At 51.6% G+C, this 25,023-nt stretch overlaps 3 protein-coding genes across 5 annotated transcripts; 1 reads left to right on the plus strand and 2 right to left on the minus strand.

The window, feature by feature from the left end:
• Positions 1-1,617: 1,617 nt before the first annotated feature.
• Positions 1,618-10,020, minus strand: RPUSD4 (RNA pseudouridine synthase D4). The gene is made up of 7 exons (XM_054005714.1): positions 9,824-10,020; positions 6,375-6,540; positions 5,047-5,248; positions 4,100-4,193; positions 3,789-3,939; positions 3,249-3,346; positions 1,618-2,192 (listed from the first exon to the last, which is right to left on the minus strand). The coding sequence occupies exons 1-7, from the start codon at positions 9,986-9,988 to the stop codon at positions 1,986-1,988; spliced, it is 1,083 nt and encodes a 360-aa protein (XP_053861689.1). The 5' UTR covers positions 9,989-10,020; the 3' UTR covers positions 1,618-1,985.
• Positions 10,021-10,379: 359 nt separating this feature from the next.
• On the plus strand, positions 10,380-20,707 carry HYLS1 (HYLS1 centriolar and ciliogenesis associated). 3 transcript variants are annotated; one of them, XM_054005675.1, is made up of 3 exons: positions 10,380-10,473; positions 11,106-11,275; positions 19,264-20,707. In XM_054005675.1, the coding sequence occupies exon 3, from the start codon at positions 19,298-19,300 to the stop codon at positions 20,219-20,221; it is 924 nt and encodes a 307-aa protein (XP_053861650.1). In that variant the 5' UTR covers positions 10,380-10,473; positions 11,106-11,275; positions 19,264-19,297; the 3' UTR covers positions 20,222-20,707. The 3 variants fall into 3 exon arrangements, with proteins under 3 accessions (XP_053861650.1, XP_053861649.1, XP_053861651.1); XM_054005674.1 differs by lacking the exon at positions 11,106-11,275 and adding an exon at positions 13,946-14,067; XM_054005676.1 differs by lacking the exon at positions 11,106-11,275.
• Positions 12,342-21,801, minus strand: PUS3 (pseudouridine synthase 3). The gene is made up of 5 exons (XM_054005673.1): positions 21,726-21,801; positions 17,295-17,739; positions 15,018-15,586; positions 14,296-14,486; positions 12,342-14,169 (listed from the first exon to the last, which is right to left on the minus strand). Exons 2-5 carry the CDS (start codon positions 17,682-17,684, stop codon positions 13,844-13,846), a joined length of 1,476 nt encoding a protein of 491 aa, XP_053861648.1. The 5' UTR covers positions 17,685-17,739; positions 21,726-21,801; the 3' UTR covers positions 12,342-13,843.
• Between the last annotated feature and the right edge of the window lie 3,222 nt (positions 21,802-25,023).

Below are 25,023 nucleotides of genomic sequence, written 5' to 3' on the forward strand. Positions count from 1 at the left end.
GAGATCCCCTTAAGATTCCAGCCACATGGACAATCCAGTATTTAACACAACCGCTCCCCACCCTTCAAACCCTAGTATACCACCACTTAACCTCTCCCCTCCCAACCATCCCTCAACAAGGACCTGGGGCTTTGCCCCATGTCCTCACGGTCAGCAAACCTGTGCCCCACTGGATCAAAGGAGTGTGTGGGGGGGGGCTGGGGGCAGGATAAACTGTAGATATAAGAGCCCTCTGGTGAGGAAGCCATGCCCCTACTCAAACACCTCTACAGAGGAAAGCTGTAGGCCAGCATGAGCTAACGCTCCCATCTGGCCTGCACATTGACATCTCAGACCTGGCAATGGTCACTTTACATGGGCTCAACTGTCTCTGTCATACAATGGGCCAGGGCCTGTGCTGTAGCCAGGGTCGGGGCTCTGGGCTGGAGGGGAGGATTAACTGATTCTAAGTCAGAGATCATAGTCTGGCTGTATAACACACGCCACAGGAGTGTTAACCCCTTTCTACGGAGAGCAAGCACTAGAAGTGTTGTGACACACAGACGACAGGGCTGGCTGGCAAGAATCACCATCCCCTGCCCCTTGCTGAGCTCAGCTGAGGGGGTTTCATGTTGATCTAGCATTTGACAGTTTGCCTCAGACTGAACCTGCTGTTGTGCGATCGAAGAACTGGATCTCACAGCACAGCACCCAGCGTTCCTGCCGGGCCGCTAGGGAAAACCTGCTTCTACAGGACTGGAGGCAAGCTGCAGTGCGGAGGGAATCCCAGCAGGAAGGCAAGTTACGTTGCCAGGGGTGCTCTGGGCAGGAGGGAGGGAAGGCTCCAGCACAAAACTGCATTCTGTACAGTCTCTTGGCCAAGGCAAAGCCACTGCTGTATTTACACTGTGTGGTTTACAAATGAATGTTACAAACGCCTGTGGCGGTGAAGAGCTCGGATCCCAGGGACCTGCCCCATGGCCAGCTGTCTTAATACACATTCCCACCAGAACAGCAGCTCAGACTGAGCAATTCACAGAGCTCCTGCCCGCAGGGAAGGGCTGTGCTGCCCCACTCCATGCCCCCTGGCCATGTTGCCAGCAGTACAGTGTGAACGGGGCTAGCACCAGAATGCAGCCCCCGATGGAATTAAAGGAGAGGCTGCGAGACTTGTGACTCCGCCTCTCATGAAATCAGAGATTAGCTCCAAAATCTGGAGACTTCCCCGACCCCAGCAGTGTGCATCTCCAGCCGGGGCCACGGAGGGAGGGCACAGTTGCCCCCTTCCCCACCCCTCGAACACCAGGGTCACCGAGTGCACCCCTGGCCCTGCAGGATCCCTTCAACACACACTGAGCTTGGGGAAACCCACCTCGTTTGTGAGGCAGGATTCCAGCCTGACACTTCCCTCACCTCCCTGGGTCACACACCCAGCCTGTCAATACCTCCAGCCCAGGGCCTTAGTGGGGAAGCTGAGCCCAACAGTCAGTCACCCCCCGAGCAGGGCTTTGCAGCACAGTGCACAGCAAAATGGGTCATTCTGGTGCCTCTTGCTGGTGGCAGCTGACATCTCAGTGGGGGGGAAGCCCCATGGCTTTCTCCCAGATTACACAACTCCTAGCAGAGTGTTACCGCATAGAAGGAGATCAGACCATTTATTGTTTAGAGACGTTCACGGTTTGGGTTTGGATTCCAGGCAAGGCCCTGCTCTGCCCCTGCCAAACCTCAGCGGGCTGAACCGGCTGGCTCTTCACTGAATCCAGTCCTGGTTCTGCACAGAACCAGACCTTGGATCTGAGTCAGAACCTCCCTCACGCAGCTGAACGGCCCAAGATCAGTCAAGCAGGTCAATGGACAGACTTTGTCCCCAATGGCTGAGGTTTTCCTGGAGCGGCTGAGACCACCGAACTCATCATCCCATTCCCCTGTGAGGTAGACAGCACCGCATAGAGTCAGACGTCATCGGAGCAATGGCGGCTGCGGAGACAGACAGCTCCGCTCTCCTCTCACTTCTCTAGCGACTCTGGAATCTCCAGCTTCAGCCGCTTTAAAGCATTTGTGAAGAAGTGGGGTGGCCTGCAGACCAGGTGCAGCTGCTTGTCCCCGCTGGTCCCCGTGGGCAAGGTGAGCTGGTGGGCGTGCAGGTGGAGGGGGAGGTGACGCACTTTGGCCTGTTCCAACCCCAGTCTCATCAGAGCGTTCTCGGGAAGCTTCTGCTCCAAGGAGAGAGAGAGAGAGAGAGAGCGCGCGCACGCGCGTGAGATGGGTGAGAGCCGGTGCCCAAAACCAGCACACCACCTGCAAACACAAGGCAGCCCCTACTGCCAGGGACGTCCAAGAGAACAAGGCTTCTGAGACTACAGCAAGCTGCAGGAGCATTAGAAACACCCTCAGCCAGACGCTGCCAGACACCATCACAGTGTACCAGGTACCTGCCTGGGGGAGGGAGCATCACAGGCACCTTTGGGGTTACCCCTGATTCAGTCAAAGAGCACTGGGCTTAAGAACCAGACACTGACCAAACACTATCTGAGAGGAAACAGGACCTGGGATCTGCTTTAGGGGGAAGATCGCTCCCTCCCATCTCACCTAAGGTGAGGTGCTGCAGGATCTGGCTGGTGCAGAGAGGCCACTGGACCCACCTGCAGCATAACATCCCCTCCACCTCTTCTTGCCCTGGGAAGAGATGTTTTGGGATCTTCATGGTGACACCCCCAAGCTCCCGAAGAGAGAGATGCCCTAGGAGCTGGATGTTGCAAAGGCGACCATCCCCTCCTCCCCTAGAGATGATGGGACTTGCCTACTGCACATTTCCCCACCTCATCCCTGGGGAGAGGTGCTTGGGATCTTTGTGGTGGTGGAGGTGATGCTCCCCCCCAGGGAGATGCCCCAGGATCTGGCTTGTTGTGGGAGGGGAACCCATTATCTCAGGGGCAGGGAGAAGCCCCAGCACATGCCATGAGGACACCTTCAGAGTTTCCAGCTGGCAGTCTTGGGGCCTGGTTCCTGGATTCTCTTCTGGGTCTGAGGCTCTGAGAAGAACAGGCCTCACCTGCCCAAAATGGGTGCTGAAGATCCCACCAAACTTCCTTCCTGGATGTGGAAGGAAGTGCTCCCAGGGAAAAGTTAGCAACAGGCCTCACACCAGGAAGTGGAGCCTTCCCCAGGGCGTGGGGTGCAGTGGGGACACAGGCCCCATAACTCTGCCACTGTTCCCCTTCTGAGGGCCAGCAGCTCCCACTCCCTTCCCTTGCCATATCACCTCTTACCTGGGGTGCCAACTTGTTCCAATGTGCGTATTTGTGGTCCCCGAGGATTGGACACCCCAATCCATAGGCCAGGTGGACCCGGAGCTGGTGCTTCACTCCTGAACATGCAATCGGAGAGAGAAGAACCAGGAGTTAGAACACAGCCTGGTGCCATCTGCCTGAGCAGGTGCCTGCTGCTTGCCCAGACTGACTGCCGAAGGAAGAGTGGGCATGGACTGGAGATTGCAGCCTGTCGTTAGCCCCAGCAGCCAGAGAGGCCTGGATGCAAACAAGCACTCCGACTGACTGCTGAAGCAAACTACTTGGTTCCCACCGGACTAGGAATGCTCCTGATTGGCTGAACTGCAATCTTATCCAAAAGCCAGACTCGAATGCAAAGTCCTGAACTCCCAGAGACCCACAGGCTCAGCCTGAACCATTTCCCATCAGGCTCGGGCACCTGCTGTCACTAAAGGACCCCTACAGAGGCAGCACAGGAAGCACATCAGGGGCTCTGGTCGCTAGCATATCCTAACAAACTGGGGTCCAAACGAGCCTTACCTGTGATTGGCTGGAGCTCCAGGAGGGAACAAGAGGGAGAGCTAGCCAGAACGCGGTACCGGGTCACAGCACTGTGGGCATCTCGGTTCCGGCGCACTTTCACCATCTTCCCATTCTCGGGAGACACGCGGTAGTTCGGTGCCAGCGTCATCTGAAGCACAGGGAAGCCCGCACAAGGAAGAGAGGGTCACAAGAAATACACCTTGAGCGCGGTGAGGGCAGGGTAACAGTGCGGACGGCCTGGCTAGAGAGTCACAGTGCTAAGCCCTGGCTGGCAGTACCGGGGCCCGGCTGGGAGGCAGCTCACTCACCTTATAGTGCGACTGGTGGCTCTGCACTTGCTTCTCCACAATGGGAATATCCACCAGCCCCTCCGAGGGGACTGGGAGCCCCACGCTGATTGTCCTGGGAAGAGAACACACAGATCAACAGGGCCCCACCCCAGCTCTCTGCACACTGCAGTCAGCTCTCTACAGGGCAGGGAGAGGTCAGTCTCCTTTATTCCATTAGCAATATTGCAGAGGTTTTACCCCTGCAATGGGAGGCTCTTCAATGTGACAAACATGATCAGCCCTGCCAAAAAGCTGTGAAGTGCAGCTAGCTCCAAGTCCCCAGAAAGAGCTAACAAGGCTTGGGGGTGCCAGCAATTACACATGGAGGTCTGAGCACCAGATGCGGAGCCCTGAGGAGTCCCCCCATTGCCTTTTCCCAGGCTCTGAGCCCCAGACTGTATCGAGTGGGAAGGGCATCTTACTCAACCCTTCTCCTTACTGTGCACAGGAGGGGAGAGGAGACAAGACCCACCTAGTCCTGGGGAGCAGGAGATGGAAGGTCACTCTCCGGGCTGGAGCACAGCAAGCAGCATTAGGCTATCGGGCCTAACAACCAATTGCTCATCATCCGATTCCCAAGCATGGCACAACCAATCCAGAGCAGATGGCACTTCTATCACTCCCAGGTGAGAGCACATAAGCATGTGATTAACAGGGGGCCTTTTCCCCTCTAGGTCCCAGGTTCAAACACAGCCCAAGGGGGTAGTGAGCTGCGCTGTGAGGGCTGTTTGTGGCGTACATGAAGGAGCTGGCAAGCATCCAGCTTGCTCTCAGTGGACAAATGCACTGCGCTGCAGAACCACCACTGGCATGAATTCCACCCCCATGTTGTCTCCAGTTCACCTTTAAGAGGACAGATGCCCCTCTACACCTAGCTCCAAACCACATAAGAGCCTGTGCTCCTGCTCCCAGCAAACCTCTCGTACCAGTATTTCTTCTCCACCTGTCGCGTTTTGAAGAGGCACTGGATCCGATGTGCTGTGTCCTTGTCCCATGCTAGCACCATCACGCCCGTCGTCTCCTTGTCCAGCCGGTGACACAGGTGCAGGGGTTCAGCTTTCATGCCATCCAGCATCTTGGCCAAAATTGGCAGCACATCGGTGATGCAATTCTGGATCCCAGGGCCACCTGGGTGATTGGAAGAGAAACAAGACCAAAGAACCAGATTAGTGACAAGAAAACTCCCTTCAGAAGCTGTTTCCCCTGAGTGCAGAGCCAGCAAGGACAGGCTCTATCAGGGCCCCATGGAAAGAGCTTCATATTCCAAAATGTTTTTTTGGAGACTCAGTCGCCACAGACACTTGTGAGCCTGCACATATTCCCTGGCAGATGCCCCCAGTTCTCACTCTGCCAGGCATCACTGGGAACCTTCAGAACTTTAACCCTTGGGGCCAGGCACTCAGAGTTCCCAGAGGAACCCTGGATTTACTCCAGGTGCCCACTTGTAGCAGAGCAATGCCAGGCAAGTTCACTCACTGACTGGCTCCTCTACCCACCAGCAGAAGAGTTTCACAAGCACATTCCAAATTAGACAGTAAGTTCTTCGGGGCAGGGATTGTGCCTATCTGTGGGTACGGAACCTCGTACCATGGTCCTGATTAGGGTCCTTCAGGCACTACCACAACAAAACAACAAACTTCCACTTTTCCATTTGCTATATTGCCCATATAAGCGCACCTCCTGCTAGGAGAGGCTGGAGCAGCCAAGCGCTCTCTAATGCCAGGTCTCCTGCATCATTCCCCATGGCACAGTCTGCTGGGAGAGGCTGAACTGTCTAACAATCAGCATTGTGGGTGAAACATTCTCCTTTCCTCAAACTGAGATGTGACCCTAAGAAGATACATGCTGCTCTCTCCTTGGGACCAGATGTAGGAAGAAAATCCCCAGGCTAATCAGGGAAGTTAGAGACAGAATACCGGGCTCACTTTACCCCATCCCCCTATGCAGCTCCCGCAGGAGGCTGTCTGGGGTACAGCTCCACTTCAGGTCTCCATTCATGAGCACAGAATGACCCAGGCTCAATTCAGATCTATATAGCGATGAGCGTGTTGGTGTGGCGGCAGAGATCCGAGTGGCATTTAGATGCCTTTAGAGCTGAAATTGTTTAATATAACATGAGCCCAGACACCAAGAGACGGCACCTTCAGGGGTTGGTGAAGCTGCTCTCCCAGTAACTAGAATTGGCTGACACACACTCCTAGCATTAGCCTACGCACTGCCCAGTACAGAGCGGCCTCCCTTGGCCCTCTCTCACCGTGCACAGGGAGGCCGTAGGGTTTGTCAATCACCACAATCTCCTCATTCTGGTAGAGGATCCTACGCTTCAGTGCCTTGGCCAGCACGTTGGGGTGAACCCGCTGCAGCTGCTTGCTGAGCTGGGACAGTTCTCGGACCCGCCTCAATACTGGGTTTTTAGGCTCCTGTGAAGAAAGAAAATGCTATAAGTGGAGCAAGGATGGTCTCAGGTTAAGTAACGGGGATTTAGGAGACCAGCGTGCAATTCCTGACTCTGCTGCAAACTTCCTGTGAGACACTGGGCAGTTCACGGAATGTCTCTGCCACGGCATCTCCTCCCTTCACAATGTTGTTTTGAGGAATTTCAAAACTGTGAGAGGCACAGTTACTACAGTGACAGGGCCGCAGACACTGCCCAATGGTCCTATCACAGCAGCCATCCCACTGGAATCTCACCCGGCTGGGCAAGATTTATCCCCAAATGTTTCAACTCCAGTGCGCTCTCAGTGCCTCGCCACTTTATGTAGGTTTCATCACCCACTGGATGCAGGCCTAGAGCTCTGATGTCAGGCTGACATTTGACTCCGGCTGACAGCATCCAAGGAAGTAAGACCAAGATTTCAAAGTAAAGGTATGAGCAGACAAAGGACTGTAAAAATGGTACTCGCTGCTTCTGAAGAAGGGCACTGATTAATTCGAATACGTTAGGTAATGCGAAGGGTCAGATGGACCCCATGCTGGCCTCTGAGCCACGCAAGGCTTTCTGAGCTGTGAGAACAAATCCCTCAGAATGAGAGCCAAGTTCACATTGGGGCTTTGTCCGAACCAGGATCTAAAGGTGCTTTGTTAGAAAGCGTTCCCTAACACATTCTAGGTGTCCAATGCAGACAGGGAGTGTAAACTTTAACTCATACAAAGCTAGGCTAACCCCTAGGCTTTAACTTGACCCATTTAGTGCACCTTAAAGTCTACACTGCCTTGTCTACACTAGAGTTTTAGAATGTTTTAGTTAGAACATGTCAATTAACATCCTGTAACCCCACACCTTTACTGTCTAGACTACACAATCCTGTCTGACTGAAGCCAGGTCAACACTACAAGCTTACATCCGTATAATTATGTTGCTCAGGGTGTGAAAAATCCACACTCCTTGAGCGATGTAGTTAAACCAACCTAGCCCAGGTGCAGACAGTGCCCTGGCGATGGGAGAGCTTCTTTTGTCAACAGAGCTACCGTCTCTCACAAAGGTGGATTAAGGTGGATTAACTACGTCAACGGGAGAAGCCCCACTGCATGTGGACAAGCCCTGAGCGTGCAGGCAAGGAAAACAGCTTTTGAAGCTCTCCAGTTCCCTGTGCACTCAAAGGGAACTGGCATTTCTTGTGTCACATTGCACCAGATTCAAGATGGCAGCATTATGCTTGCATGTTAAATACAAATAATAATTAAGAAGCATTTTCTTTTAACACAAAGGTTTGCAAGCTGTTGGTGCTTGGAGCACCGGCTGCTCACATGTTGGCTCTCATAATTTCCAAACTACTAAATCACATTTAAAAAAAAAAAAAAAAAAAAAACACGGCTAAACGTACAATAAATACTTTCTTAAAATGTAGTGCCCTGCTGGCAAGCTTATCCTCTGCCAATATGGGGTTTCCCTCCCCTTCCGTTTTGTTGTTACTCTCCCTTTATATCCCTGTTCTGTCTTTACTAGCTCTGGGCTGGGGCAGGACTGTGGGAGGGGGTACAGGCTAGGGGTGCAGACTTTAGGGTGGGGCCGGGCATGAGGGGTTTGGGGCCAAAGGGGTTGAGGTGCAGGTTCCGGAAAGGAGTTTGGGTGCAGGAGGGGGTTTGGGGTGCAGGCTCTGGTTGGTGTGGTTCATGGGAGCCTAGGGGGACCTGACCTCAGGTGGCCCCTTAGTAGCCACACCAGCACTGCCCGGGCATTTCCCAGGGATGGAAGCCGCAGCATGTCCAGCTCCTAGGCAGAAAAGCAGCCGGGGGCTGTGCATGCTGCCCCTATCGGCAAGCGCCACCCCGAGCGCCGGCTCCGCAGCCCCCATTGGTTGCGGTGCCCCGGATTTGTACCTGTTGTAGCTTCCGAGCCAATGGGAGCTACGGAGCCAGTGCTCAGGGAGGCACCTGAGGGCAGGGGCAGCAAATGGAGCCCCGCTGGTCACCCCTGTGCCTAGGAACCGCCGCTGCTTACTGGGAGCCACGTGGAGTCAGGCTGGGAGCCTGCCTTAGCCCCATTGCAGCCAACTGGACTTTTAAGCGACCTGACCGGAGCAGTCAGGGTCCTTTTTCAACCAAGTGTTTCAGTTGAAAACCAGACACCTGGCAACCCTGACTGAGAGGCGCTGAATACCCACAATTCCCACTGGCTCCGGTAGGAGTTACAACCACACATCTTTATAGGACTAGCTTGAGCACATTCTGAAAGCCTCCAGCACAGCGTGCTACAGAACTATTAACCCCTCGAGGGTAGAGTTGCCAACTTTCTAAGTTGCACAAAACCAAACACCCTAGCCCCACCCCTTCCCCAAGGCCCCCCCCTGCCCCAACACCCCACCCCCACCCACTACATTCCCCCTCCCTCGGTGGCTCGCTCTCCCCCACCCTCACTCACTTTCACTGGGCTGGGGCAGGGGGTTGGGGTGCAGGATGGGGTGAGGGCTCTAACTGGGGGTGCAGGCTCCGGGGTGGGGCCAGAAATGAGGGGTTCAGGCAGGGGTGCTAGAACAATTTTTATACTAGGGGTGCTGAGACCATTAATCAAAACGGTCAAACCCTGTATAGAATGAAAACCGCTTCAAGCCAGGGGGTGCTGCAGCACCTCCCACATCCCTAGTTGCAGCACCTATGGAGGGGGTGGGAGGGGGCTCCGGGCTGGGGCGGGGAGTTGGGGTGCAGGAGGGGGTAGGGGCTCCGGCTGGGGGTGCTGGCCCCGGGGATAAGGTGTTTGGAGTGCAGGAGAGGCTCCGTGCACGCGCTGCCCCCCCCGCAGTCACTGCCCCCCCCGCCATTGGCCGGAGTCAGTGTTCAGGGCAGGGGCAGCGTGCGGAGCCGCCTAGGATCCGGCTTCCGGGGCGCAGCGCAGCGCAGCCCGGACAGGTCGGGACTAGCTGCCTTAGCGCCGCAGCTCCCCTGCACTCCCCCCCCGCTGAGTCACAGCGGGGTCCCGGGCCCCGAACGGCACCAGGGGATCGCTATGGACTAACGGCACAACTCGCCCAGTGGGCAGGCCAAGAGCCTCGCGGAGCCCGCCGGGAGCTGTAGTCCGCGACAGCTGCACAGCCGGCCGGGAGTTGTAGTCAGAGACTAGCACGCTAAGGCTCCGCAGTGCATGCCGGGGGCTGTAGTCCCCAGCACACCGCAGCGCATGCCGGGGGCTGTAGTCCCCAGCACACCGCAGCGCATGCCGGGGGCTGTAGTCCCCAGCACACCGCAGCGCATGCCGGGAACACTCGCCTCCGGTTTCTGTTCCTCACGCTTTTGGGCCCTCAGCTTCTCCGCCAGCTGCTCCGCGCTCGCCGCGGCGGCTGCCCCGGGGGTGGTGGAGAAAGCGCGGAGGCTCTGACTCAGGGCGGGCGCAGGGCCCCAGAGACGCAGCCCGACGCTCCCCAACACCGCCATCTTTCCGGAGTTGTCAGAAGGGGGAGGGGCCTCCAAATGCCCCGCCTCCCCGCGCATCTAGCGCGCGGATAAGGCGCCGAATCAGGAGGGTATGGCGTAAGCCTTTAGGGAGAAGGCCCAATGGGATAGGTCGACGGGTGGGGTTACAGAGACCTCACCCAATCAGTAGCGACAGGGCGAAGTGATAGCGATAGCCCCCAATGAGATTACGAGGGAGTGTGGAGGAGGCGGGGCCGCCAGCACGGCACCCAATGGGAGGAGAAAAGCCGGGGGTGGAATTTTGAGGCCCAATGAAAGCGAAGCATGCGGCGGCGGCGGGCGGACTTTAACAGAGGACGGTCCAATAAGAACGGTGGATTTTGCGGCCTCGGGGGAAGTCCCACCCCGCGATTTAAACGGCGGCGGAGACGGCCGTTGGGAGTGGGCAGGAGCCGGTAACGGTCGTTGCGTGAGGACGGGACCGGAGTTTCTCGGGCACGGGACAGGTACGGGGGGAGGAGGGGCCCGCCCGGCTGTCAGCCCCGCCCGCTCTGCAGGGCCCGGGACGGTGAGGCTCTGGCGAGACGGCGACTCGCCTACGGTCACCGGGCAGGGCCCTGCGCGAGGCGGGGCTGGACCTTATCGGCCCTGATTCCACCTCAGCTCTGCCCCGGCTGCTAGAGCGCGGCTCGTGGGGCGAGCGGGGGGGGGGCGCTGTTCCTCGGCTGGCCCTGGGCGATGGTGCTCGGGGTGGCCCGCACTGAACACGGCCTCAGGTCCGCCTTGTCCCGAAGTGCCAAACCCAGGTCCTCGCTCAGGGCCTCGGGCCCGGTGATGGACTGGAGAACACTGGGCGCTTAGGCTCACCGAGGCGTGTCATTGTACTGGGCACTGTACAACCGCTCTCCCCCGCCCCCTAGCTCTGTAACCCCCCAGGCCTTTCCTCAGAAGGGCCCCCCTGCGTGGATCCGGGGTAGTGCTGGTGATTCTGGGCTAGCTAGAGGCTCCGCTCTTATCTGCATTGCCCAATCCTTTACAGCAGGGAAAGGGGTAGAACCTCGTCCCCTATGAGGGTAACATGTAAGATGGTCTTCTAATATATGTGAGACTGAGCCTCTGTTTCGCTGCACTATCTCAGGTATAGCACCAGTCTGGACCATGGCAAGAGATGTTCTAACTCCCCTGGCACCGCTGACATCGTAGTGTAGATTGGGCCGGAGATGATTCTGAATCATATAGCTCCAGCAGGGTGCTGACTGTCCTACTACCTTCTTCTGAAACCTAAAACAAAGGTCTTTGCTACTTATGGTAATTAAACTAGCTCCGGAAGTTAGAAGCTTTACCGCGTTAGAGCCACTTGTCCCCGTAAATCCAGGGCAAGTTTTTAGAAAGGTGTGGATGGAGCCAAATGTGTGGCTTCTTCCACCCATCTATTTATGGCAAAAAAATGTCCAGCACAAGTTTGGAGTGCATAAGCTGTTTTGTCTTTTATAGCTCACTTTATGCATTGAGAGTACTGAAGTAAACCATCTGAAAAGCAACAGTCTTAAAGGTGCCACAGGACCCTCTGTTGCTTTTTACAGATTCAGACTAACACAGCTACCCCTCTGACATCTGAAAAGGTGGCTTTTGGGTAAAAAATGCACTGTTCTCCTTGACAGACTTATGTTGCTGAACATGTAGTTTCAGACTCAACCACTGCTGCATCCTCAAACTTTCAAATATTTAATTATACTTTCCTGTATACCTGACATTTCACTCCTTAAAACGGTATCAAATGCTGTGATTGAATCTAGCAGGCTGTTGCCCTATAATTATAGGAGTTATGAAACGTAGCTTTTCAACAAACCAACATAGTGCTGGAGGAGTTTTAAGGCATATTCACATTCCTGGGTAGGGCTGCTTCACACGTGGACAAGAAGTCCAATACAGAGAAATCAAGTCTCTCTGTATACTAGGATGCTGGTATTCCTAGGGCAGGATGGAGCTAGTTGAGGAAGAAGCCATAGTTCAAATGAACATAGTCCTAGTGATGTCAATGTTCGTTTCTATGAGTGTGTAAGAAGGGAAGCAGTTGCAAGACTGCTTAGAGGATTGGTGCCTAAATTCCTTTAAAGACAGGGTTGAGGACCTGTGGTAGGTACCTTTCCCCAATACCAGGTATTATACTTTTCACTAGTTATCAGTGTGGCTCACTCCTTTGGGATTGTGGGCAGAACTTTCTGTTGAGTCGCATCAATTTCCTTCCAGTGCATCTCTTCTAAAATTGTAGTTTAATTACAGTGTCATGAAGGTGCTGGTTTCCTTCATAGGGGAAAAAATAAAGCATTTGAAACAACTAGTAAAATTCATCTGAATGCTAAATTAGTCAATCTCTAGTTTAAAACTGAAAAGTGTTTAATGATCTGATTCAGAAATTAAGACATTGCCGCATCCTGACATGACTATTCTACTATTGCCTTTCAATTCTTCTCCTGCAGTACGGGCTCTTCCTTTCCAAAATAATTTATCCAGCCTTCTCTGCCTCTCCTGCTGTCCATCCCACCCAATATTTGTAATTGGGACAAGTGTTTCATCTGAAATTGTATCCTATGTTTCTAGAAAAAGCTGATTATTTCTGACATGATTCTTTTAGTGAACTTTCTTTCAAACTTCCTTGCTCCCTAGTTTCATGCTGACACTTAAGTGCCTGGAGGTAGTCTCCATGAATAGCACTGTTACCCAAAGCGTTTACACTTCCACAGAGCTGTAGCCTCTAAGTATCTCACCTTTCTCAATTAAATAAAGCCTGCAGGAATGAAGGGGAAGGAACCTACAACATTCCTGGGTTCCTCCAAAGCAGTGGTTCTCAAACTTGGGCTGCCACTTGCTCAGGGAAAGCCCCTGGCAGGCCGAGCTGGTCTGTTTACCTGCCACATCTGCAGGTTCAGCCGATCGTGCCTCCCACTGGCCGCGGTTCGCCGCTCCCGACCAATGGGGGCTGTTGGAAGGGCAGCCAGCACATCCCTTGTCCTGCAGTGCTTCCTGCAGCCCCCCTTGGCCAGGAGCGGTGAACCGCAGCCAGCAGGAGCCGCAATCAGCTGAACCTGCGGATGCGGCAGGTAAACAAACAGGCCCAGCCTGCCAGGGGCTTTCCCCGAACAAGCGATGGCCCAAGTTTGAGAACCACTGCTCCAAAGCACTTGCCATACTTCCTACTTTTGGGTACTACCCACCAGAATGCACTCTGGGTGGCAAACAGGAGCCTGGCAGCAGTTGCTGAGACAGCACTTTACCCAGGGAGCTGGCTGAAAACGGACCCTGGCCAGGGTACTAACTGGTTCTCTCTGCAACTCTTCCATGTGCAAAGTGCTTAAGCAGAAAGTGCAGCATGAAAGGGCTGAAGAAATTGAGGGATGAAAGGAAATAATGGTGGCCCCTTAGAGTAGGGGTTTTCACTTTCCTAGTCTGGATCACACTTATACTGTCTCAACCACTTGTCCTCAATTACATGGGGCACCACCTCTTCCATTTAATCACATGATATTCCTGTGGCAAATACAGCAATTGCTTGCATGGAAAAGTAATATTCGCTACTTTTAATGCATTTTAGCAGCTGGTAAAAAGGAGGTAAAACAAGTACCATATGCCCAGCATGTTTCATGGACCTGTTTGAGAACCTCTGCACTATATCATTGTACAATAGTTCTTTGGACAGTGCCCTGGAAATTAATATTTTAAAAAAGTAGGTGCAGAATTGCAGCTTTAAAAGGATTCCTCTCCTCTGTGCCCTTCCTCCCACCCCCAAATGCTTCCTTTCCTAAAATCCTAGGGGACCACTTCCACCCCATCACTGAAAGATGGTCCTGCTTCTGTGATCAGGTGGCAAGGTCTCGTTTAGAGCTCTTGGACTGTGTCCACACAGACCCGCTTGGCAGCTTGTCCCGGAACCTCACTATCTTTTTCTGCACTGTCATTGTGGCCTCTCTTTGTTTCTAGGTGCTCCTCTTTGTCTGCTCCAGTCTCTTTCTCCCTGCAGTGTGGCAGCTCAATACGTCCCCTGCGCACAAAGTGATTGATCCGGGACTCCAAACCTTCGCACTTGGGACGAGCCAGCAAAGGTTTGTAAGTGCGGGCCTTCACCCCCTCGATGAAACTGCTGACCTGGTTGTGGACTGGGGGCTTCACCTCTCTCCAGAGGACCATTCTGTCCTTCTCTGGGCCTGTAACATACAAAAAAGTCAGATGCTAGAATATCTCAAACAACCCAGGCTACTCATTTCAGGAATTAGCCTTTATCCCTACATGACTTTGATTTGTTAGGCATACTCTCAGAACAATTTTCCTACCTGGCCCTGTGGGTATGACAGCAGAGTCTAGCCCCTGTAACATGTTATATAACATGTGAGTTTTGACTGCATGATTGGCCCAGAGTTGCTGTAGATGAGTAACATTAAACTCCTGAACTTCTTGGTCGTAGATCCACTGGATGTTTTCAAACTCGCAGTCATACAGAACCAGAGGAAATTCCACTGCCATGCTGCAGAGAGGAAAGGAGGAGACATTACCTAACCGTGCACAGTCAGCAGGAAGTTAAAACAAAATGATGCAGTGACTTGGGAAAAACCTAGAACACAAGACTGCAGATCCAATGTGATGGCACTGATTTCAGTGGGAAAGATGATGACTAGCTCACTATCTTGTATAAGAGCTGTCAAGTCAGCAGCTCCTTGAACTTATGAGTAATGCTTACATTTTTACTAGATCCTAAGGAATAAGACCCATCAAGCATGTCATGTTCCTTGCCTGAAGAGCCAAAGTTTAAACACTGAGGCAACAGGAAAAGTAGTTTCTCAAGGGCATGTTTTGGAGATTAAGAGGGTATGTTAAGTAGCAGGCTGCCACTGGAATTATTGTCTTCCATATCACTCTAGGGTTGATAGTGACAGGCTGCTTGGATGTTGATAGGAAGCGTGGCAGGGGCACTTACGGCACTAGATTCAGAAACAGGGACTAAGCTGCGTAAATTCTTTAAGGTAAAATTCTGAGGATTTGTCTTGGTAATTCTTGCCTGTACTGTGGTTTTCGAGGGTTCTTCTCTACATCCAATAGCTCATCAATAATCTCTGGATTCTCCATACTCTGTCCAATTAGCAAGAGGATTGCCATCATGCAACGGACTTGATGATAGAGGAATGCCTGGCCTGTGACTTCAAACTGGTACAGTTGGAAAGGGTCCTGTAGCCCAGTTTCCCCTCTTCTATCCACCAGCTGCACCTGTGCTGTGAGAATAGTCCTTTGGAAGTTTGTCACGCCATTGGCTACATCCATCTTGCACAAGTTCCGGAAGTCATGGGTCCCCACATATTTTTGGGCTGCAGCATTCATGAGGGCCACATCTAAATCTGCACGAGGGAAAAAATAGCGATAGGTCCTCTTGAGGCAGCTGAATCTAGCACTGAAGCTGGGCTCTACAGGGGCCCAGGCCAACACGCGTATGTCAGGAGGGAGCACCCGATTTAGGATATGGGTGTAGCGGATTTCGTTGGCAGGACTACTGGTTTTGTCTTCCAAGCCACCCTCATGACCATTCACTTTCTTTCCCTCTGAAAGGTTTGAGCGAAGGTCCAGGGAAATCACCTGTAGGATTGGAAAAAGGGGATTACACTCTGACTCCCTCAAAATAGGCAAAGCAAGCTTCCAATTACACTCCGTTTTAAAGTAAACAAATTCAAGACCTCTGGAAGAGACACTGATCTTCTGGTTTGCTTTAATAGCTAGACCTAGGAGTAGTCCCTATTGAAGTGTGTAGTTGCAGCTGCTGGAGGTGGTTGGAGTGAGCTAACAGTTTCCTGCACTGTTATCTATTTGGTGATCGACTAACAGCCCTCAAAGTCCTAGTAATCCATGGACTATATAGGTATCTTGGAATACTTTCAACCTTGACTTGGAGGAAACATACTCTGATGGCAACTGAGCTCAGTTCCATGGCTAACTCACTCCTTAACCTCAACAAGGGTGCCAATTTGTGGTGTTTTATACAGACAATTGTCCACTAGGCACTGGCATCAGATCAACTTATTGGTAGACTGTGGCTAGTCTATATGCAAACAAAAACTGCTTTTGGCCCTTATCAAGAAGGTTTGGGTTCAACCCACTGACAGAAGTGGGCGTTTAACCCATTGACATGACCGTATCCTGTTATGTTCTGACTGAAGTGTACAGTCTAAAGCCTTGTCTAAACACAGTTGTACTGTTAACTATACCAATATTGTTAAAGTGGTACAGTCCTCCCAGCGTTCATGTAATGGTTTAAAGGTGCTTACTCGCCTTCTCTAGAGGAATAGCTATACTGGTAAAACTGCCTCCACACTAGGGGTTATGCTGAGTTTACTAGTTAGTTAAAAACCCCACACTCCTAACCATAGTAGTTAACCAGTACAAAGGCAATATGTAGACAAGACCCAAGTCAACTGGAGACCATTCTGATTTGTTTCACGAGGGTTTTTTGTTTTTTAAAGGAATAAGAATTTAACCAGGTCAACATGTGTTAATGACTGTTTGGGACACTTGGTGCAGTTGTAATTTTGCTTAGCATTGTTCTAAGTTGCACACTAATGGCTTGTCTACATGGGCTTCTTGTGTGGATACTTACTCCACAATACGAGTGCCTTTGTGCTGAGTGAGTGCCCATGCAGGGAGTTAGTACAGAAGAGCACTGCACTTTAAAGTCACACACCCTCACTTATTTCACAATGTCTTCTCCATGTAGACAAGCCTGAAGTGTCTTCCATCATTCATGTCCATTGTGAATTGTTGACTAAATGCATTGCTGAGCACAAAGTTAACTATGGGCTCTCTCTGCAGTGTCCTTTTACATACTAGGAATGCTCCTTACCATGTAAAAAGCAACAGAGGGTCCTGTGGCACCTTTAAGACTAACAGAAGTATTGGGAGCATAAGCTTTTGTGGGTAAGAACCTCACTTCTTCAGTCTTGCATCTGAAGAAGTGAGGTTCTTACCCACGAAAGTTTATACTCCCAATACTTCTGTTAGTCTCAAAGGTGCCACAGGACCCTCTGTTGCTTTTTACAGATTCAGACTAACACGGCTACCCCTCTGATACTTGGCTCCTTACCATGTTCATTTTCAGATCAGAGTGAAAAATCAGTATCTTTTTAGATTGGTCCAGTGATTTTATCCCCTGTGCTTGACACGAGCTTTGTCATAAAGCCTGTTGAATTATCCTAAAGGACTGTACACCCTCCACCTAGATTTCACAGCACAATTAAGGCAAAATCTTTCATATCTGCAAGAGCGGGGAGAACTTGCAGCCTCAGGTACCGACCTGTCCAAATGCACTGACCCCCTTGTCTGTCCGTCCACAGCGATGATAATTGGAAGTCTGCCTATTGTCTACCAGCCGGGTCTTGCTTAGTGCCTCAAACAGTTTTTCTTCAATGGTGTTGCTGGTGTTCTCCTGGCTGGCAAAGCCCTGGTAACCCCAGCCCAGGTAGGCAATCTTCAGTGCCACATGTCTCCGGCCATAGGCACTAAAATCAAATGGCCGCTGCTGGCGTTTCTTAGTTTTCCCCAGTGCTGAAGGGTTGCTTTTTATGTCTGTGCCCTCCTTGCCCTCCAAGAGTTTCTCTTGCAGTCTCTTCACTTCTTCCTCCAGTTCCTGCACCCTCTTCAGTAGTCCCTCTCCTTTATCTTTTTCCACACCCATTTCTGCCATACTGAGAATTCCTGTGAATTATCCCAGTTGGGAGGCGTTGGTAGCTCCTCAGTGTCTGCAGAAGAAGACAATAAGGAGATAAGCAAATCTGAGTGTCTCTTTACTTCCTGTTAGATTTAGTATAAATCTGCCTCTGGCATTTACCCATCTGAGAATTTACTTCACATACTGGCTTTGGCTTTCTAACATTTCTCAGTGTCCTACATTTCCCATGTTCTGACCTAGCATATGGCCGGCTGGGCTTAGCTGTGACAACTTTTCCTTATTCAGTGTAATTAATCCGTTCAACGCTTCTAATCTCATCCCTCATTCCATTTACTGTTATAACATCAGATCTACTGCGTAGGCCCAGTCACATCTATACCAAGCTTTCATGTAGTCTTTTGGGGATGTGTACAGAGCTGCCAAGCAACAATCCGCATTTTCAACAGCCCCCTGCTCTACTAGAATCAGCATGTGAGGCAACTTGTTAATGTCTGTTGTTAGTCTTACGGAACCATCTGTTGTAATGTCATCTTTCCTTCAAAATAGCTTCTTTTGACACTATTAAAGCTCAAGTTTTCAAAGCTGTCGAATGGATTCGGTGCCCAGTTGCTCTTAGAATTAATGTGAATTAGGTATCCAAATCCCCGAGGTGACTTGGAAAATCTCAGCCTAAATGTTCCCCCAGCTTGGCTTCTACTATGGACTGAAGTCTCATAGTATGCAATTCAACTGCAGTCTCCAGCTTTGCCTTAGGTAAGACTTTGGTATCAAGATGACCTCCCAGAGGTGGGCCTTTTCATTATCTGTGCTAGTAAAACATTTCTAGGGTGCCCCCTTGGAGTCAGCACAGCTAGTAAAATAGTTATTAAACAACTGTCCTTGCTCACACAAGGCAGAATCACACTAGAAAATGTTACTAATACTCCCCCCCCTACCCCCCCCCAAGTTCAGACCAAACCAAAGAGTGAATCTTATTCTGCCTCATCCTTAGCTATTACCTTAGTAACTGTCCCTTGTGCTAGGATAACTAATCCATATCAATTACCCCTTTGCTGTTTGAATACCACTGCAAATTCTTTTATGGCACAATTCTAATATTTGCTTCAAAAGGGACATTAGGGCATGACTACATGATAGGTAGCTATTTGCATCTGACATATAAAAGCATCTGTAGGGAAGTATCATTCAAAGTGAGGGGTAAATTTGGGTATCCATAAAGGATTCTGATTGGACTACTCTTTTCAGTTTCACTAGCTCTTACTCATTTGTTTAAATCCCTTTTTAGCATTCAGATGGTCACTGGTAAGTGGTCTAGAGTCTGATTTTAATGTTCACCAAGTATCTTTCCAGTGGTAGCCATGTTCATCTGTATCAGCAAAAAAACCCAACAACCACGGAGTCCTTGTGGCACCTTAGAGACTAACAAATTTATTTGGGAAAGCTTATGCCCAAATAAACTTGTTAGTCTCTAAGATGCCACAAGGACTCCGCGTGTGTGTGTGTGTGTGTGTGTGTGTGTGTTTTTTGCTAAGTATCTTTTGTATCTTAGTCAGTTCAGATGTACTAAGAACTTAATTACAATTTACTCTTGCAGAATAAGTGACAATCAATCGAGCCCAGGTGAAATCATGGAGGCACTGATAGGACCAGATCGGTATAGATGGGCCACTATGAACCATAAAGAGCGGATGGCAGCAGCAGCTGCTATGGCCTTTACCCAACTTTGTGCAGAGCAAGGAGATGGCGATAGCCTGAGAGGAACCTATGCTCCAACCCAGTATGACCCCTATAGTAAAGCATCTGTGACTTCTGGGATCAGGCCATCTCTTCATCTGTTGATGCGGCACCATCAGGCAGAACACAGCATGCAACCAGAGACCCTCTCAGAGGGACCTAGAGGACCCAGGAAGCCAGTGATGAAGAGGAAAGTTCTGAGGCGGATGCCTGATGGAGAGGTACATGTGTCTGATGAATCAGTCACCAGTGAACCAGAAACCAGTGCTGAAAGTGACCCTGAGATCTCAGACCTGAGACTGAGACTGCTCCATCTACACCCCCACCAGGAAGACACCGCGTCAGAGGTGGAAAGCGAGCCGAACCACAGTTCCCATGGAAAGTTTTACTTGGATCTTCCTCGTCGCAGTGGCTCTCATGGAGACCCTCCATTTCTTCCTAGGGATTGCCATGGTCAGGGCTCTCCAGTTTACGAACAAGACTTGATCATGGCTGGACAACCAAAATCCTTCATTCCTCCAAGATTAGAGCAGCAAGGCCGTAATCGTGGGAAGATTGACCGGGTAGCCCGGTACTTTGAGTATAAGCGGGACTGGGAGTCATTCCGGATACCAGGGGAGGATCACAGGAAGGAATTGCGCTGGGGCATTCGGGAACAGATGCTCTACAAGCCTGACCTCCCAACCAGGTCTCAACACATCTATGTCCCCAACAACTATCTGGTGCCTACAGAAAAGAAGAGATCTGCCCTGCGCTGGGGGGTGCGCTGTGACCTGGCAAGTGGCCTCATTCCCAGGAAGAGCTCCTTTCCTTCATAGTTATCTAGAGTCTCTTCAACCCCCATCCACAGGACTATCCATCCCTTAGTGCCAATCAAAGATCTACCTGCTCTGCACAGGCACATTGCATCATTCTTAACTCTTTGTTCCTTCTAGAGATCCTGAATAAGTCAAGTTGACTCTAAAATCTCATTTGTGCTTCTAGACAAAGGAGGTTGATTGTGGTAGAAAACAGCTTTACCTGCCAGCTTCCTGAATATTTGTATTGAAACACATCAGTTGCCTGCCTATTAGCAAGGCCTGCAGAGCTTCTCCTTGAGTAGACTATTGCATCAGAAGCTGCTCAAAGTGGATATAATGAAAATAATCAACCTCCAGGAATCTTCTATGCTCATGGGAATAACCAATATCACTAGTTCTATTTTTTGCCCTTGCTCCTGTGGACGAATTGCTGTGATGCTATCGATGGTGTTTTATTTATGGCTTCTGGGTGATGCATTTATTTTAATAAAGTGCGTGAAAGGATCTGTTGTAGTTCTGTGGATTAATTAGAAACACTTCTGATTAGCTTAAGAGAGAACTTTCCTAACCCAGTCTAGGGCAAGTAACTATTCCATGCATTTGTCTATGCCTTTACATTCGTAGGCCTTGTCTACACTGCAGAGTTTTGTCACCAAGAGTGGCACTGCAGTGCCTCCATGAGGCTTTTATCTTGTATTTTTAAGAGGCAGCTGTCTGCCACTTTAAGTTGCCAAGGCACTTTCTGTAGATAGAAGCATTTGCCATGGTGTCCTTAGCCAGCCCAGTACCAGAATAATTTGTCTCAGTCTATAAAGGTCTTTAGGAGCCTCTGGGATGGAAGAGGTTAGAACTTGAATATTAATTTCAGTGTATAAAATGCATCTATCCAGTGTTCTGGAGGTGCCGCATGGTTCACAGGATAGAACAAGGAAGTGAGGAAATCTGGGTTCTGTGCCTAGCTCTGCCATTGACTTGCTGTATGACTTTGGGCCTCAGTTTCACCATCTATAAGACAGGGATTCGGAGTCTTACACTGCATTGTAAAATGCTTAGTAACCACAGATCAGAGTGCCACAGAGCTGTGTGTGATTCAGCACAAACATGCACATCCAATGTACTAAAGGTAAGAGAGCCCTTCCCACCCCAGCAGAAATATCAATTCCCTCGGCCACCTACTGTGAAAGAGAAGGCCTCTAGACCTCCCAACCCCTTGACTTTTTCCAGCCAAGAAGGAAGATCGCTCGCTAAGAATACCCTCCCCGCCGCACCCCACCCCTCCCTTTAAACCTGGAGGCTGTTCGCTCACTACTGCTACCACTACACGTCCCGAGGAGCGATTGTTCCCGGTCTCATGCAGCCTTGGACCGGCCTCTCTCCCACTGGAGAGAGCGAGGGTTTCAAGCCTGCCCTATTTCTCGCCCTGGCGGGATCGGAGAGCGCGAATCCTGCATTGCCAAGTGACCCCGTGCCAGGCAAACCAACCTCCCCGACAGGCGAGTTAGCCCTGCAACGCGGCGCCTACCTCTACAGCAGCCCGGCCAGAGACCGGCCCCGACTCGAAGGGCTAGGGCGGGGGATCACGTGCGCGCTGCTTTCCGCGTTCCCTGCAGGAAATGACCTTTCCACTCCTCTGCAGGAGGGTCATGGGAAATGTAGTTCCGGCACCACGTGGCCCACAGTCCTATTTCCAGCAAGGGGCTGTTTGCAATGTGAACACTGCACAGGCAGACTCTCCCTCATCCGCAGGGAGACTCCCGCAATCTTGTGTTGCTTTCAGGAAGCGTTGGAGGCGTCTTTGCCCTTCTCAGGGGGGCGCTTACAAATAATCCCCATCATGTCAGTGTGAAATCCTCCTTCAGAGAGGCCTCTGGAGCCAGCCTCTGCTGTAAAGGGGAGAGGGACTTTTCATGGTTTATCATGCTTGGCACTGACTGCTTATCAGCCATAGGCCAAAAAGCACTGTACAACGGCAGGCAAAGTCATATTGTTCCCAAGCAAGTGTGGAGTTTTCAGGCCTGATTTTCAGAGGTACGGGCCAGCATACCCATGACTCCAGTGGGAGCTGCAGGTAGTGAGCACATCCGAAACCCAGGCCATAGTGCAGAGGTGGGCAAACTATGGCCGGCAGGCCCCTCCTGCCCGTCCCCTGAGCTCCTGGCCTGGGAGGCTAGTTCCCGGCCCTTCCCCTGCTGTTACTCCTCCCCAGCAGCCTCCGTTCACTGTGAGCTCTGGGCAGCAGGGCCCGGCCTGTGGCATGGCTTTAGCGTAGGGTTACCATACATCCTCTTTTTCCGGGACATGTCCGGCTTTTTGGCTCTCAAACCCCCATCCGGGGGGAATTGCCAAAAAGCCGAACATGTCCGGGAAAATGGCGGCTCTGCTCCTCCCCTGACTCTTTGGCTCTGTTTAAGAGCCGGGCTGCCCGAGCGCTACCGGCTTCGGGCAGCCCCCATGCCTCCGGACCCTGCGCCGCCAGAGCCCGGGAGGGGAAGTGCCCGGCCGGGGGCGCAGGGTCCGGAGGCATAGGGGCTGCCCGAAGCCCAAGCGCTACCGGCTTCACATTTTGCCGGACAGCCTCCAGACCCTGCGCCCCCTCCTGGGCGCTTCCCCTCCTGGGCGCTTCCCCTCCCGGGCTCCAGCTGCGCTGGGGAAGCGCCAGCCGGGGGCGCAGGGTCTGGGGGCTGCCCGGCAAACCGTGAAGCCGGTAGTGCTCGGGCAGCCCTTTCCGCATGGGAGGGAGGAGGGGGCGGAGATAGGGTGGGGAAGGGGCGGAGTTGGGGCGGGGCTGGGGTGGGGAAATGGGCTGGGCCAGGGCCTGTGGAGGGTCCTCTTTTTTTATTTAATAGATATAGTAACCCTACTTTAGCGCCGCCAGCCGCTGGTGCTCCAGGCAGCGTGGTAAGGGGACAGGGAGCGGGGGGGTTGGGTAGAGGGCAGGGGAGTTTGGGGTGGTGGTTAGGGGGTGGGGGTATGGATGGGGTTGGGGCGGTCAGAGGGTGGGGAACAGGGGTTGAATGGGGGCAGTCAGGAAGGGGGGGGGCGAGAAGGGGTGGTTGGATTGAGCAGGGATCCTGGGGAGCAATTAGGAAGGGGGGGGGTTGGACGGGGCAGCGGGGTGCAGTCAGGGGCAGGGGTTCTGGAGGTGGTTGGATGGGGCAGTCGGGAACTGGGGGGGGGGTGGATGGGGCAGGAGTCCCAGGGAGGGGCCGTCAGGGGGTGAGAAGGGGGGAGGGGGGGCGGATAGGGGGCAGGGGCTGGGCCACACCTGGCTGTTTGAGGCACAGCCTCCCCTAACCCGCCCTCCATACAATTTCCAAAACCCGAATGGCCCTCAGGCCGAAAAGTTTGCCTGCCCCTGCCCTAGTGACTTGTCCAAGGAAGGCCACACAGCCAATCAATGACAGAGAGGGGATTAGAAACTAGCTATGGTGACTCCCAGTTCTGTGAAGTAACCACTAGACCACACTGTCTCCCATGGCATAAGCCAGGGGTTCTCAAACTGGGGGTCAGGACCCCTCAGGGGGTCACAAGGTTATTACATGGGGGGTCGCGAGCTGTTAGCCTCCACCCTAAACCCCGCTTTGCTTCCAGCATTTATAATAGTATTAAATATACAAAAAAGTGTTTTTAACTTATAAGGGGGGTCACATTCAGAGGCTTGCTATGTGAAAGGGGTCACCAGTACAAAAGTTTGAGAACCACTGGCCTAAACTATCACTCCGCAGGTTGTTGTATTTATCATCTAAGACTTTACAATGTGGGTGCAGATGGAGAGCAATTTTATCACTGATGGTGCAACCAAGTTGTGGAGAACATAAGAAACCTGCCTTTGCCCAGAATATTTTTGAAATGTGATCTTTTAAAATGATTAAAAAAAAAAAAAATGAGGTCTTTCATGGTAAAAATCATTAACCTGAATGGTCCTGAAATATTTTTTTCTAACTGATTCTCTTTGTTTCTTTCACTAGCTCCGTGGCCTGGGGAGCTGGATTTAAAGTCCTCTTTGATCGCAGCTGTCTTTGGGGAGCTAAATGGCTCCCCATGTTTTAGGACAAGACTGGTACTAGGACTCTGGAATCAGGGGGCACAATGACTTCATTCCCAAGAGGTGGTGATTAGGTTATCAAGCCTCATGAAAATATAGTAGAAAATGGAACATTTTAGAAAAAGTTTGTGATCCTTTGTCTCTTTCCAGGCCTTGAGTTGCCAAAGTGGCTTTCTTGAATTGCACTGTGCAGAGTACAGACTTGGCCCCCACTCCTTCATTCCATCCAGCCCCCAGAGAAGAAATGAAAACAGATCTCAGGACTTCTCTATATTCAAAGTTGCACCAGTTTATAGCTTTAAATCAGATTAAAAATTGTTTTAAGGATCTCGCCCCGTTTATAGCAATTTAGCATAAACAGATTAAGATGGTTAATGTACTAGGCTTTTATTATTATTTATTATATTGCCCCTGTGGTAGAGGGGCAGATTCCAAGGCTGCCCTGTTTTTGTGTTAGTAGAGCTGCCCCCTAATATTTGCGGGGAGAAGACAGGCCAAAGAAAATACTTCCCCTGGGGAAAGAAAACTCAGGTGAGGGCCATTTCACATCCTCTCCCTCTCCTGATTAGGAGACAAAGGGAGGAATTCAAAGGTGTGCTGCAGCCACATGGTTACAAAGAAGCTGTAAGCTCCTCCCCGCCCCCGGGAATAATTTATCCCGGGGGCCATGACAGTTCTCCATGCTGCCCCCACTGAAGATCATGGATGCAGGGGCATATCTGGGGTGTCTATACAACACCCCCAGCTATTGCCCATGCTGTACAGCCCATAGGGG

The sequence above is a fragment of the Malaclemys terrapin genome, chromosome 15 (genome assembly GCF_027887155.1).
Source record: "Malaclemys terrapin pileata isolate rMalTer1 chromosome 15, rMalTer1.hap1, whole genome shotgun sequence".
Taxonomy (NCBI): domain Eukaryota; kingdom Metazoa; phylum Chordata; order Testudines; family Emydidae; genus Malaclemys; species Malaclemys terrapin.